This window comes from Leucopleurus acutus (genome assembly GCF_964270905.1).
Source record: "Leucopleurus acutus genome assembly, chromosome: 7".
Classification (NCBI taxonomy): Eukaryota; Metazoa; Chordata; class Mammalia; order Artiodactyla; family Delphinidae; genus Leucopleurus; species Leucopleurus acutus.
The window spans coordinates 85,583,778-85,599,630 of NC_139150.1; the positions used below are offsets into that span (position 1 = coordinate 85,583,778).

Sequence of the window (15,853 nt, forward strand, 5' to 3'; positions counted from 1 at the left end):
TGAGTCCCAGAAGAGCCTCACCGTCTCTGGCGCGGAAACTGGGGTCTCTGAGCTGTTTTTCTCTATCCACGTACTTAGCCTTCCCCAACAGTCCTTGTGTAAATACTTGGGAAGATAAATGTTTTTACTCCACCATAGTGGGTATAACGTCTCAGAAAAAAGTAGGATGGCCTTTTAGTAAGATTGGTTTAATCAGATACTCATTTCTTTTCCCTTCCTAGGCTTTTGAAACATGAATCCTTCACTCATCCTGACTGCCCTTTGCTTGGGAATAGCCTCAGCGGCTTCAAAACTTGATCTCAGTTTAAATGCACAATGGAAATTGTGGAAGGCAACACACAGGAAACTATATGGCTTGGTTGGTAACATCTGAAACTGTCCATCTGAAACCCCGCAGAGAATGGTCCATGCTGTTGGGAGTTTATAGCAGATAGTAACCTCTCGAGGCTGCCTCTTACCAGGGCAGTAACTTCATGGCACCCATTACCGAGTACAGTACGGGCATACGACGCTGTTGTGTGGGCGCTGGGAAACAGTTCCCAAGAGTATAAAGCCACCTCTGGCCATGGTTTCTCTTCCTCTCTTTCTGCAAATCCACTTGGTGAAGGTGGGTTGGTTTTAAATAGAAATAAAGAGTATAGGTTACCTGTTTGCCTGTAGAATGAAGAAGGATGGAGGAGAACAGTGTGGGAGAAGAATATGAAAATGATTGACCTGCACAATCAGGAATACAGCCAAGGGAAACATGGCTTCACCATGGCAATGAATGCCTTTGGTGACATGGTGAGTGTGGCATGAACTTTTTGTGCCTCCCCTCCTTAGTACTTTAGGAAAATAACCTCTTGCTTTTCAACATTGTTTCCTTTTCCTTGAAGACCAGTGAAGAATTCAGGCAGGTGATGAATGGTCTTCGAAACCAGAAGCGCAAGAAGGGGAAAGTGTTCCCAGTACCCGTCTTTGGTTTGATTCCCTCATCCATGGACTGGAGAGAGAAAGGCTATGTAACTCCTGTGAAGAATCAGGTATGACAGTATTCAGCAGATCTCTCTCCAAGAGTAAAGCCAGATAGGAGTTGCCGTCCTTGCAATGGTAGGCTGTGGACCAACATGCAATTCACTCGTTTTTTGTTTTTGTCTTTTCAAGAATTTAAAACATTTTATTTGGTTTCAAATTTCCTTGAGAGAAAAAGAATTGTGTTGATAAGTTTCTTGGAATGAGAGATGCATTTGCTGTGATGAAGAGTTGTTTACCAGCTCTTGAAGACTTTTCCTTCTGAAGCACTGAAAGTGGACAGAAGAGCCCTCAAATGCCTGGAGAAGAGGTTTCCTTTTGGAAACACCCCATGGCCTGCTCTGAATGACTAGAGTTTGGATGCAATTCACTAGTTTTTAAAAGCATTTTCAGATATATGGGCTATCGTCAAAGTCTTGCTATTTGTTTTGTACACTAAGAACTTTTAAATTTTGTTTTCAGGGTATGTGTGGTTCTTGTTGGGCTTTTAGTGCAACTGGTGCCCTTGAAGGACAGATGTTCCGGAAAACTGGCAAACTTATTTCACTGAGTGAGCAGAACCTGGTGGACTGCTCTCGGCCTCAAGGCAATGAGGGTTGCGATGGTGGCCTAATGGATAATGCCTTCCAGTATGTTAAGGACAACGGAGGCCTGGACTCAGAGGAATCCTATCCATATTTTGGAAAGGTAAAAGGAGCTCCTTATCTCGTTATCAAAGTTGAACGCTTTGGGGGAAAACAGATACCAATTTAGAATTCACATTTTAGATTGTAGACTCTATATCTGCAGACTGTCAGAACTAGTATTAAAATATGTTAGCCTTGCACAGTTCTCTGTTTAGATAGTTACCATAAAGCTGTTAATATTTCTGTGTCATGTGGAAATATACATACCATTCTATGTAAGTATAAATTTCTCCAGAGTAAACATTTTTTATGGACAGGTAGACTGAGCATGTCTCATTGAATAGACACCAGCTACTTTTTCCATTTCAAAACAACCAATATCATTTCGTCTCCTGGGATGCTTTATAACAAACTTGACTTGGAAATCATTAAGCCGCAGACTGTCTTGAACTCATGTACCCCAGGACGGGGATGGTATTAATCAAGTCTCTTCCCCATTACCTTTGAAAGGATGAATCCTGCCACTACAGACCCCAGAGTTCTGCTGCCAACGACACTGGTTTCGTGGACATTCCTAAGCAAGAGAAGGCCCTTATGAAGGCAGTGGCAACTGTGGGCCCCATCTCTGTTGCTATAGATGCAAGCCATCCAACCTTCCAGTTCTATAAAGCAGGTAAGCATTTGTCTGTATGGAAGTTTAGGCAGAAAAATTGGAAAACCACCATGACATACAGCAAGATTGACTCTTCAGTGTGTAGAATTCAGTGTATAATTTGGGGGTGTGTAGATTTAACGTAGTTGTTCATGTAGTATTTGTACCTGATGTGTCCATTTGACATTACTTGAACCATATCCCCATGATTTTAAGCACTTCACAAATATATTTAAATGGCTACTTAATTTGATTCGTATAGCTTAATTTACTTTTTTCCAGTTGTTAGACCTTTGAAATTTTCCAAACAATTTTACTACTGTAATTAAAACCGGAAAGAACCTCTTGCCTGAAGTAATTTTGTGTTGTGTGCTGTTTCCCTAGACTGACATTCTGAAAGTCAAATGATAAGGTTTTAGGGAGTGGTCTTTTATGCCTCTTGACACATTGTTTACAAAAGAGATTGTGCCAGTATTTCTGCTAGTGTTAGACAAGAACCTAGATCCCTAGGCTAGATTAAAAAAAAAAAATAGATCTTGTTTTAAAATCCTATCTAGATTTATGTCCTTTAGCTGAATTTTGAGGTGTCTCTCTTATCCTAGTTGATAGGCTGGGTTACTGTCATGGGTCACTTGAAGGTCCTCACCCCAACCTTGTATTTTATTTTCCCAGGCATTTATTATGACCCACACTGCAGCAGTGAAGACCTGGATCATGGTGTTCTGGCGGTTGGCTATGGATTTGAAGGAGCAGACTCAGATAACAATAAATACTGGCTTGTCAAGAACAGGTATAAAGTGCCCCAAATACTTATATTTGAGATTGAAATGGGAGTCCCTTTTGGAATCAGTATTTGGATACAGGTTCTCAAACCCTTAAGTACACTTCCAAAGTCTTTATGCCACTTAGGGTGAGCACAGACATATTAATGTTTGATTATAACATTAAGGTACTCTCTCAAGCTTGCCTAGAGTATTGATGGAGTTTTGACACCATTGCATTTCTTTTTTAAAAAAATTTAATTAATTTATTATTATTATTATTTTTTGGCTGCTTGGGTCTTTTGTTGCTGCACGGGCTTTCTCTAGTTGCGTCGAGTGGGGACTACTCTTCGTAGCATGCGCGGGGTTCTCCTTGCGGTGGCTTCTCTTGTTGCAGAGCACAGGCTCTAGGCGCGCAGGCTCCGGTAGTTGCGGCATGCAGGCTCAGTAGGTGTGGTACATGGGCTTAGTTGCTCCACAGCATGTGGGATCTTCCCAGGCCAGGGATCAAACCCGTGTCCCCTGTATTGGCAGGCAGATTCTTAACTACTGCGCCACCAGGGAAGTCCCAGCACCATTGCATTTCTAAATCTGAAAATTTTCTTAAATCTGAAACACATCTGGCCCCAAGAGTTTCCTTTTTCTGTCTCTAACTTTGCAGTTCCGTGAGAGGTTTGGAGATTGAAGTTATTTACACATTTAGAACTCAACCAGGAACAAGAACAACTGCCTTTCTTGCTTCTTTCTGAGTCTGTCCTGACCTCTGGGGCACTGTTTAAGTATTAATAAAGATAAATGTGTTTGATTCTTTGTATAAAATGGAAAACCCTCTCTTCTTTTAGCTGGGGTGAAGATTGGGGCATGGACGGCTACATAAAGATGGCCAAAGACCGGGACAACAACTGTGGAATCGCCACCATGGCCAGTTATCCTACTGTCTAAACCTCAAAGGCAGGATTGAGAACAGAACATCCAGAGGAAGAATTTTCTTTAAAACTAACCAGACCTTATTGTGTGGGATGAAACACTTGAATCGTTGAAGATCCAAGTTGTGATTTGAATTCTGTGACATTTTATGCTGGTGAAATGTTACCACTCCTTTAATACTACTGTAAATAGGTTTGTATGATCGACTTGCCTCAAGAATTTTGAATTTTCATGTTTTAAAAGGATGTATAAAGTTTTACCTTTAAAATAAAACAGTTTCAGAGTAGAGGTGGTACATCTTTCTGTTTTTAATACATTAAGTTTTTGTAGAGTAAAAAAGGTGATTGGGCCCTGAAGACGTAACTGAGTGTGCCAGTGGTCTGTTAGAATGGCTGTGTGGCCTTCTGGTTCTTATAGTTCTGAATATGTCAGCTGCCTATTGTCTGTGTCTGACCCAACCCTTGAATAGAACAAAATTTGGCAAACAATCTAAAGGACAAAGGTAAATTATTTTAATAAGGAAAAAATTCACATTTTAGAAAAGTGAACACACATACATACGAGTCCCAATCAAGCAAAGGGCCTTAGAGATCATGATCATTTGACCCACGATGGTGACAGCCCAGCAGAGTTACAGGATGAACGTCACAGACCCAATTTCTGGCGCATCTTCCCCAACTTCTAGCGAAGACTGTGTGGCTACTTTGCAACTGAGGAAGGACCAGACACAATGGATTGCCAAGAATGTTTGTCTTTGTGTCCATATGCGATGAAGGATAAGCTCCCTCATTTGAGGCTGGGCTTCAGAAATAGTCTTGCGGCCTCAGAGGTGGGCAATAGGTGAGAGCATCGAAAGAGATAGTCTGAAGCCTAATTTACACCTAGCTGCCTAATTCCTGAATTTGTTTTAAAAAAGAAAAACTCCCTACATTCCGCAGGCTAAGGAAGCACATAGTTTCATTTGCTGTCTTTGGGTTTAAAATTCTCATGTTCCTTCCTACTCAAGGAAATAAAAAGTAGGTGGAAGCATTTGGTTATCAGACCCTGTAATTCCTTCTGAAGACAGGTGGAGGAGAACTGGGGTCTCAGCCCACAAGACCTCCAGCAGCCTCTGGTCAAGTCCATCGGCACTGGACTGTGTGCCGTGCTGGACCCTCAATGTGGCCTTCCCTCGCAGGCGCTTACATTTCCAACTTTCTGACCTAAAATGACAGATGTTGTGTCATTTGGAGTAAAATTCTGTGGGTTTTGGGATAGCATGATCAAGCCACAGGAAGAATTGGGAGGCTCCCAATCTGAGTCCCTTCTACTGGTTGGGACCACACTGAGACAACTGGAATTGATGCAGCACTCATGGCGCCCCAGTCATCACCCTGTGGAAGAGACATTCCCAACCCTGAGGAGGAGATGGTGCTGTTAGAGGAGGTGGTTGAAACACCAGAAGGAAAAGAAACGGGACATGGACCCAGAGGAGCCGGGCAGTAACACAGGATAAAAGGGTGGGTATCTGAGCAGAGACTTCCCGGGTCAGAACCCCTTAGAAAAGAGAAACAACATTTAGAGAAAGTGGGAAGGTTGAGGTGTGGGAGATGAGGCTGGGCCCACACACAGGTTTTTAGGACACGGGAACCAATGGGGCATGCAGTGAAAAGACTATTCTGGTTATCTATTACTGGAAAACAAACTACCAGGAAACATAGCAGCTTGAAAAAAACATCTTTCCAATTTCCTGACTGGGCTTAACTACATGTTTTCCTTTGGAAGTCTTTCACGTGTGCCGGAATCATTAGCAGTTTTGACTGGGCCGACATCCAAGCAGGCTCACTCACATGGCTGTCCTAGATGCTGGTGTGGGCTGGGCATTCAGCCCTGGCTTCCCACCAGAGTACCTACATGGGCCTCTCCGTGGCTTGGGCTCCCATGGCACGAAGGGTGACTCTGAGAGGAACATCCCAAGGGAACGTAAGCCAGAATGCCCGTGGGGAACTGCAAGGCTTCTTATAACCTGGTCTTAGTCCCCAGTGAAACCTCTGCTGCCGCATTGCATTGTATTCAGAGCATGTCACCAGGGACGCCCAGGTTACAGGGGAGGGGGCTGACAGTCTACCTCCTGGTGGGGAGAGGCAAGGTCACTTAGCAGAAAAGCATGTGGGATGGAAGACGTTGTGGCCATCTTTGGAAAATGCAATCTGCCACCTTCAGTCTCTGAAAGTCCACTAGAAAGGACTCCTTAGTGACTGTCACCTTGCTTCACCGTAACAGGCTAGCTCATACTGCTGTCCACATAATCTTGGAAGTAGAGCCCAAGACTCTAAGAAAATGCCTAGGTGCTGATATGAATGAAAATGTGAAGACCTCTCAGATGTCTTCTGCAACTTTCAAAGACATTTATATTTATTTAAACTTGTGAAAAGTTCCAAACTAAACAATACCTAAATGATTAAACAGATGTTAGAAGGTTCTGTAACTTTCAAAGACAATTAACTTAAACTGAAAAGTTCCAAACAGTATCTATCATAAAAACTTTTTAAAATAAGCCAGTCGACAGGAATCAAAGCTGAAAACAAATTTTGATTTTACAAATGTGGATGAATGTCGCCTGCTATGTCGGTAAGCCAAGGATGTTGCAGCCATCAAGCCCTCTGCCACTGCAACTGCCCCCAGCTGTGCACCCTGAGGGGATTCAGGATGGAGAAAAACAGGATACCGGCCCTAGATAGTTAAGATGCATATCAAAGGAGTAGTTTCAATAAGTCCAGACTCTGGCATCTTCCTACTCAAAGAAAAGCACTAAATTCGTCAACTTGAGATGTCTGGTTTTCTTTAACAGTAATCTTTTGATGTTCTGACTACCTGGTTTTATTTGTTTGTTTGTTTGCAAAGACTCCTATATATATCCTGGCTCCTCCCTTACCTGTTCAGAACAGTCCCTCAGAGCTATCTGAGTGGCTGTCTCCCCAGCTTAAGTCCTTAGAATGTCTGACAAATTAAGCATAATTCTCAACTTTTAGGTTGTGCTTTTTTTTTTTTCTTCAGTCGACACAAAAAACTTGTCTGAAACATGAACTTACTATCAGAAGCTGAAAGAGGCAACAAAGGATTCCTCCCTAGAGCCCTTGGAGGGGATATAGCCCTGCAGACACTTTGGTTTGGAATTCCGGCCTCCAGGCATGAGAGAATAAATTCCTGTGACTTTAAGCCAGTGAGTTTGTGGTATGTGTTGTGTCAGCCCCAGGAAACTACTGCACTTGTCCTGCACAGCTAGCCTCGTGCTCTCCTTAACAGCCCAGAGGACACAGGTGCGGCCAGCAGAGCCGCACTTGGGACTTCCCTGGTGGTGCAGTGGTTAAGAATCCACCTGCTGATGCAGGGGACACGGGTTCGAGCCCTGGTCCAGAAAGATTCCATATGCTGCAGAGCAACTAAGCCTGTGTGCCACAACTACTGAGACCGCGCTGTAGAGCCCGCGAGCCACAAGTACTGAGCCCATGCGCCTAGAGCCTGTGCTCCACAAGAGAAGCCACCGCAGTGAGAAGCCCACACACCGCAACGAAGAGTAGCCCCCGCTCGCCGCAACTAGAGAAAGCCCGCGCGCAGCAGCAAAGACCCAATGCAGCCAAAAATAAATTAAAAAAAAAAAAAATCACCAAAGACAAGTCAGACTTGCTGAACATAAGGGAGAGATAAGTAAGAAATCTCTCAGCTCACAATGGTTCTTGGCCTTTCCTCACATGCTTCAAATGCTACAGTGCACAAGGAAATGGTTGGCTAAGACGGGAGAAGTTTGGATTTAAAGATTTGTAGGCAGAAGAAAAGACACAAGAAGTTTGGGTATCTTTTCCCTTCCTCACATATCCTCTCTCATCTAAATCAGGCACTGGTCAGCGCTGCAAACCAGGAACAGTCAATACCTCATAGCAACACATTCTCATACATCAAAATGCACTGAAAACAAGCTTTGCTTCCTTCTCTTTCTATTTAACTTGGTGAAAATTAATATCTTCTTTACTCTCTGGCACCTCTTTCACTTGATGACGCCAAATGTTTCCTGTTTTTCTCTGTGAGGGAGGAAAGACCATTAGAAAGATATGAAGGAAACATGGGCGTTAATGCAAGAAAACTTAATATTATATATGCTGCTCAAAAAGTAGTGGTGACACAAAATGGCCTAACTCATGCTGGGGAATACTGCGGTCTTTTTTGACGCTAAAGTCCTGATCTCTGATAACAAGTGCTCTTACAGGGTTTCGTGCTCTGTCTCCTGAGTGTAGGCTGTGTCCTGTGGCAATTTTTGTTTTCCTTTGGTAGGAGGTAGTCCTGGTCAGCCCTTGCTGGCCCACCAACCTCACTGTCCCTGGATGTCTTGGGAGCCTTTTGCCACATGACTGTCATATTGTCCCGGGTGTCAGTCTAACTTCCAAGAAGAAGATAGCTTCCCGGGGATGAGCTGCATTTCCAAACAAAAAACCCCTTGAGAAGCTCTTTTGTTAGGAAAACATGGTCTCAGATGGAGTTAACAATTCACCTGGTGGGAACCTGCACTTATCTTCTTCCTACTCACTTTCCCAGCTATCAAATGTGCACCAGCCAATCAAAACTACAATGAGGCACCACCTCACACCAGTCAGAATGGCCATAATGAAAAAGGATACAAATAACAAATGCTTGGAGAGGGTGTGGAGAAAAAGGAACCCTCCTACACTGTTTGTGGGAATGTAAATTTGTGCAGCCACTATGGCGAACAGTATGGAGGTTCCTTCAAAAACTAAAAATAGAGTTACCATATGATCCAGCAATCCCACTCCTGGGCATATATCTGGACAAAACTATAACTCTGAAAGACACATGCACCCCAAGGTTCATACTGGCACTATTTACAGTAGCCAAGAAATGGAAACAGCCTAAATGTCCATCAACGGATGAATGGATAAAGAAGATGTGGTACACATATACAATGGAATATTACTCAGCCATAAAAAAGAATGAAATAGGGCTTCCTTGGTGGCGCAGTGGTTGAGAGTCCGCCTACCGATGCAGGGGTCATGGGTTCGTGCCCCGGTCCAGGAAGATCCCACATGCCGTGGAGCGGCTGGTTTTGTTTACTGTGTCTCTTCCACACATCAGCACTTAGTCTGTACAGAGACCCATACAGAGACAAGGGGCTCTGTTTTGTTCACCTCTCTATCCTCAGCACTAAAGACAGGACCTGGCACAAAGCAGGCACACAACAAGAGCTGCTCTCTGGACGAATGAATAATTGATGTATCCACATTATATGAACACATTCTCAGAGTTTTAAGAATCAAGCAGTGAAGAAAAAGCAAAGGCCCATTTTGGAAATGTATCCCCTTAAATATTCCCCTTCCTCAGAGGAACAACCAAAATTATTAATTCTGGGATATTAACAGTCCTTTTGCTTTGTCTTTACCCAAACACACATGCAGTTTTGTTTTTCATTGTTTTTGTCCCTTCTTTTTTTTTTCTTTAAAGATGTAAGTGCAGGGCTTCCCTGGTGGCGCAGTGGTTGAGAGTCCGCCTGCCGATGCAGGGGACACGGGTTCGTGCCCCGGTCCGGGAAGATCCCACATGCTGCGGAGCGGCTAGGCCCGTGGGCCATGGCTGCTGAGCCTGCGCGTCCGGAGCCTGTGCTCCGCAATGGGAGAGCACAGCAGTGAGAGGCCCGCGTACCGCAAAAAAAAAAAAAAAAGATGTAAGTGTGTCTTGTCCATCATAAAACAAGCAAGCAAAACCCCTCTTAACCCTGGGTTATTGAAGTTGCTGCATTTTCCTCCTCCTGTTTCCAGCTGAACCTCTTGAACAGCTTGTCTAAACTTGCTATCCTCCACTTCCCCACCTTCTATTCTCATCCTAACTTAGGTCCGTCCCTACAGTAAGGCTTTCCTTCCAGATCCTCCCAAATGACCTCATCTAGTCTAATTACTTCAGGTACCACCTCCACGCTGACGACTTCCTGTCGCTCTCCTGAGTTCCAAACCCATGTATCCAACTGCCTATGAGACATCCTGACTCAGCTAACCCACAGACATTTCAGACTCCAACGTACAGAGCTGAAGTCATCATCTTTCCCCAGAACCAGGTCATCTCCAAGTGCTCCTTGGCTTTGTGGATGGCATGTCCATCCATATCCTTCATTCCTCCCCTCTCCCTTTCTCTGACATACGTAATCAATCACCGATACATGAACAGCTCTCAAACATCTACACGTCTCTCCATCCTCACGGCTTTTGATCGGGGCCATCATCACCATCAATTTTTGCCAAGATGATGACATTAACCTTCTTGACGGTGACCTAACCAGCCTCTAGTTTGACTACTTCAAATCCGTTGTCTATATTGTAGGTAATATTTACTAAAATGCATCTTGATTATGTTCCTCCATTGCTTAAAACTCATCAGTGGCTCCCCGTTGCCCTCGGGACAAACTCCATACTCCTTAACCAACTCAGAACATACTGCATGAGTTGGGCCTTTCTTACCCCTCCAGCCTCATCTCTCACTACCCTCCTCACACTCTACCCCCCACAGCCATAATGAATTACCAGTTGTGTCCCCAATAAATCATACTCTAACCGTTTTCAAATCTTTGCCCATCTGTCCCCTCACCTCTAGGGTTCACCCCTGTCACTTGTCTTCTCCGTCCTCCCTAACCTTCTCCTGAAAAGCTTCTAGTCCCACTTTCAGGCCTCAGTTTAAACGTCATTTCCACTGGGAAGCCTTGCCTGACTCCTCACTTCTGGAGTGGCAGCTCCTCTAAATGGCTCCAAAGCAAACACACAGTACTTTATCCCCAGAGTTACGCATGTGTCCCATCCAGCAGGCCTGAGCTCTTTGAGGGCAGGGATTTTGTCTGTCTACTTCACAGCTAAATCCCTAGCACCAGGTATGGTACCTGGTTCGTGTGTGTGTGTGTGTGTGTGTGTGTGTGTGTGTGTGTGTGTGAGAGAGAGAGAGAGAGAGAGAGAGAGATGAAGAGATGCAAGGAAGCCAGTGAAGAGACAGATGCAATGAGAACCCTGGGGAAGGAGGCACAAATAATTACAGAAGTAGGTCTTGGCAGACTGCACAGAAGTTATAGCCGCTAGTGAAATGTGAGGGACTGGATCATGTAGTTTTGTCATTTTTTTAAAATTTTATTTTATGAAAGTGGCATGGCGTCATATCTATTTGCAAAATGCCCTTTTCCCCTATGATTATAGCTTGGTCATCTTTCCTCGTTTGTACTTCAGATTGTGATGGTTAATTTTATGTGTCAACTTGGCTAGGCTATGGTGCCCAGTTCTTTGGTCAAACACTAGTCTAGAAGTTGCTGTGAAGATACCGTGTAGAAGTGATTAACATTTACGATCAGTTGACTTTAAAGATTTTTCTCGATGATGTGAGTGGGCATGTAGGGAATGAAAAATTCTTCTCTACCTTCTTAGGGTGTCTGGCCTGCCTAAGAATTAAACTGACATAAGCCAGATTAACAGAAGAAAATCATACACATTTTATTAAACTTTACACATACATGGGGACTTTTACAAGAGAATGAAGTTCCAAGACCAGAGCTGAAAGCTTTTATACCCTTTAGGCAAAGAAATGATAAATTTGTGAAAAAATGACAAGACAAAGGGGTTTGGCCTAAGGGCAGTAATTGTGGGGAAGTGACTAGAAGCTGTATATGGGGGCAGAGGGGTGCAAAACTAGTGGAAGATGAGGGTTATTCTAGCAGGTTTGTTCACACAGATCCATTTCCTTGTTGACTCCCAGTCTCTGGTGACAAGCATGTATTTCTCTTCCTGGTACAGGGAGGGCACATACATCTCTCATGGGAAATTTCATAACCTGCTTTCAGGTAGAAAGGGCAGATGAGAAAGCTCTTCCTGGATCTGCTGATTCTCAAGTGCCTTCAGCTCAAAATAATCAATATGCCAAAGGAGCACATTTTGAGACGGCCTGTCCTCAACCCCTTCAGCCTCTTCCGTCAGCTGAAAGTCGTAAGAGCAAAACTGAGGTTTCCCTCGGAAGCAGGAATTCTGCCTCAAGACTGTAACATAGGGGCTTCCCTGGTGGCGCAGTGGTTGAGAATCTGCCTGCCAATGCAGGGGACACGGGTTTGAGCCCTGGTCTGGAAAGATCCCACATGCCGCGGAGCAACTAGGCCCGTGAGCCACGACTACTGAGCCTGCGCGTCTGGAGCCTGTGCTCCGCAACGAGAGAGGCTGCGACAGTGAGAGGCCCGTGCACCGCGATGAAGAGTGGCCCCTGCTCGCCGCAACTAGAGAAAGCCCTCGCACAGAAACGAAGACCCAACACAGCTATAAATAAATAAATTTATTTTAAAAAAAAAACCAAAAACGACTGTAACATAGGTGTGTGTGTGTCCCCTATCGGCTCTGTTTCTCTGGAGAACCCTGACTGATACACAGATACACCTTATAGACCCACCCACCATTTCCTACCTTCCCTCTATATCTTTCTCATTTGTATTCTCTTCCTCAGTAAAAAAAAAAAAAAAAAAAAGCGATTAGATTCCATTTCATGAAAGTGAAGCCAGTGAGTAAAGAACATGTTAATTCTCATCAGGTTAAAAAGAAACAAAAGACCTTAGGGTGCTAGCTGATATATTTCTTTCTGTCTGCGTTTGTCTATTTTGATGTTAAGAATGCCTTTGTATAAAACTATTTAAGGTATTTATTTCCATATTCATAAAAGACTGGAGTGGGTTTGTAAATCCCAACTTATTTAAACTGCTGCACAACAAATCAACTATCTCCCTACAGGTGGACATTTAAATTGCTCTCATCTTTTTGCCATTACAAGCAATACTTAATTTTTAAAAGACTAATCTAGGCTGTTTTATACATACCAAAGTGTAGGACTTCTGGGCCAGAGGGGCTGTCCATTTAAACAGAACTGCCAAATCGCCTTCCCAGAAGGCTGTCCCCACCATCTGTCTCACCAGCAGAGGGAACGGGGTCATTTCCCTGCAATGTTAGCACATTTGATATTTTCAGTCTTCATTGTACCTTGCCAATCTGATAAGTGAAAAGTGATGTTATTTCACTTACATTTCCCTGATCATCAGGGAGTCTAACCATCTTTTCACATGTTTATTGACTGTTTGTGTTTTCTCTTCTGCAAATGGCAGCGTTATACCCGTAGTGTGTTTCTCTAGGATAGTTTCCTTTTCCTCTCAATATGCATGATTCCTAATGTTCATTTTTTGTTATAGGTTACAAATATTTTCTCCTAAGCTATCAATTGTCTTTTAACTATGTTGTGTATTGTTTTTACTTTGATATATTCACATCTGTCTTTCCTTTATATCTTATGCTTTGTGTCTTTTGGTCCCGTTTAAGGTCGTAAATATATTCTTCTTTATCTTTTTGCCATACCTTTACAGTTTTATTATTTATGTTTAATTCTGGAATGCATCTGCAACATGTTTGCAGATCTATGTTTTGGGTTGTTGTTTATTTTTTCCCCCAAATGACTAGCTTATTATTCAAACACCAGTCATTCATGTCACACTGATTTGAAACACCATGTTTTCTTCTTATTTTTAAAGAGTATCTATTAAAATGCTTCTTTCCTTTTGATGTGTTAATGGGTCTGCCCCCAAGCTGTGGAAGCTCATCTGCCCAAAATACAATAGAAACCAGTGAATGGTCCCACCTTCCCCAAGTGGGGCCAGACCTGTAGAGGGTAATTTGGGGGCTGCTGGAAAATGGAAAGAACAACTGGATTTCTCCTGAGATAGACAAAAGCATCTAAACTGGGAAGGCAATCTGGAGGGAATGAGAAACCAAGAGGAAAGGGATTCTCAGATCACTTCGGCCAGAGAGCCCAACTTCTTTCTGAGGGTCTTTCCAGACCCTGCCTATGAATGCACTGGTCACCCAGGCACCATTGCACCAATGCTCTCAAATCTTTGATATGTAGCCACTGAGAACGGAATGCGAGTCCCATACTCTTCCCTAGTTTCCCGTTCTTAGATTGGAGGTGCAGGGACCAAGAGTCTCAAGCTTGAAGAAGAGAAGTGAGTGAATGGATCTTTCCCTGAGCACCTACCACATTCATCAAAGCAACACAGACCATGATTGAAGGTGCTATCATTCACCTAAAAATCCTTCCCCTCCTGGCTGTGTAGTCCTGAAACCATGTGCTCACCGGATCAATTTATTCCTAAGAAGTGAAGACTTCAGTTTGAATCTTTGAGATATAAGTTTCTGATGAAATGTCTAATGAAGCATTAATAGCCCATTGGTTAGAATCAGAATTTTTCCTAGAAAATCTTTGTGTTTTGTGGAGGAAGATGAAAATTTTTCGATTATGTATTAAATTTTACTACTTCTGTTACTGCTGCCAAGCAGAGGTGGACTGAGGAACACTACTGAATCCTGAATTATATCCAAATCGAAATCCATCTTTGGGTGGTATGAACCACCTTGTCCAAAGCTAAAGTGGGAAAGGAATGTTTCTTCCCATGGTTTCTCCTAGCCCCCACCTCCCCACCACTGCCTCTTGCTTAAATCTAATGCATTATTTAATGGATTTTCTTTTTTTTTAATTAATTAGTTTATTTATTTTATTATTTTTGGCTGCACTGGGTCTTTGTGGCTGCCCTCAGGCTTTCTCCAGTTGCGGTGAGCGGGGGCTACTCTTCGTTGCGCTGCGCGGGCTTCTCATCGCGGTGGCTTCTCTTGTTGTGGAGCACGGGCTCTAGAGCGCAGACTCAGTAGTTGTGGTGCACGGGCTTAGTTGCTCCGCGGCATGTGGGATCTTCCCGGACCAGGTCTCTAACCTGTGTCCCCTACATTGGCAGGCGAATTCTTAACCTCTGTGCCACCAGGGAAGTCCCTGGATTTTCTAATATTGAATCATTCTTGAATTTTGGAGTTAAGCCTGATTTTGTCCTGATGTATCTTTGTTTTAAATATTTCTGGGTTTGTTTGTGAATATTTCATTAGGCTTTTGTGGCCTCCAGGTCCATAAACATATATAGCAACTCTTGGGAAAGCAAGCTGAGATTTCTGATGCATATGCCACCCCGTCCCCATCTAGACATAATTTGGACAAATGAAGGGTCGTTAACCAGTGCACTCTGCTTAGGGCCTAGGATAGATTAAAACATGTCCTGAAAATATTAAAAAGGAAAAGTCAAGAGGTTGAGAAAAGTAGCTATTAATTTTTAAATATTAATTCCAATTAGCATGTGGCTTTGTCAACAGGTGACCACATTTTTCTATTCAAATAGTTGTTGGTTATCCAAATAATTGCTCCTAATAAAGGCTTGATCCAAAATTTTAGAATTTAATACCCATGAGATTTCTAACTCAAAACCTATCCACAATAAGACAAAAACGTCTAAGAAATTAAGTCAGCCGTTTATATATTTAAATATATATAATGTATATTTTATATACCTTGAATATATATAAGTATATATAAAAAATAGACATATCTATTTTATAAGAAAGGAAATTAATCACTATAGGACTGAGACGCTAGGTTCAAATTTTAAGCAAACCAAGACAAATTCTTAACTGATCTCTGTCCCTTTGGCCCACAGGCGGGTAGCTGCTGATTACTTGGGCGGATAGAATCACAACCCTATTTGCCACTGTTCATGACAGAAGACAAATCAAAGTTGTTCTTTTCACACGTGGGTTTTATTTTTAGCCCTTGACACTGGCCACAGACGCGCCTCTGGCTTCTAGGCTTATCGTGAGCCCTTGGCTTCTGCTCCTCTGGGTGTGATTTGGTGGGCTTGCCTTTCGTTTCTCATCACCAGCATTCACTCACCGATCATTCACCTAGGGTCCTTAACAAGGTACCACACAAGGAGAAGAGGGCTTGAGGGGTCAGACTCA

General features: G+C 43.2%; 1 protein-coding gene across 1 annotated transcript; it reads left to right on the forward strand.

Moving 5' to 3' along the window:
- The first annotated feature begins 225 nt into the window (after positions 1-225).
- CTSL (cathepsin L) lies at positions 226-4,255 on the forward strand. Its single transcript, XM_082842679.1, has 7 exons — positions 226-358; positions 661-783; positions 876-1,022; positions 1,474-1,698; positions 2,148-2,310; positions 2,962-3,079; positions 3,893-4,255. The coding sequence occupies exons 1-7, from the start codon at positions 233-235 to the stop codon at positions 3,990-3,992; spliced, it is 1,002 nt and encodes a 333-aa protein (XP_082698805.1). The 5' UTR covers positions 226-232; the 3' UTR covers positions 3,993-4,255.
- The last annotated feature ends 11,598 nt before the right edge of the window (positions 4,256-15,853 follow it).

Bases quoted from the DNA above. Each gene is read 5' to 3' on its own strand.
- CTSL (XM_082842679.1), top strand. From the start codon at position 233: ATGAATCCTTCACTCATCCTGACTGCCCTTTGCTTGGGAATAGCCTCA. The intron at 359-660 runs GTTGGTAACATC...GTTTGCCTGTAG, and splicing joins ACAGGAAACTATATGGCTTG to AATGAAGAAGGATGGAGGAG. The intron at 784-875 runs GTGAGTGTGGCA...TTTTCCTTGAAG, and splicing joins TGAATGCCTTTGGTGACATG to ACCAGTGAAGAATTCAGGCA.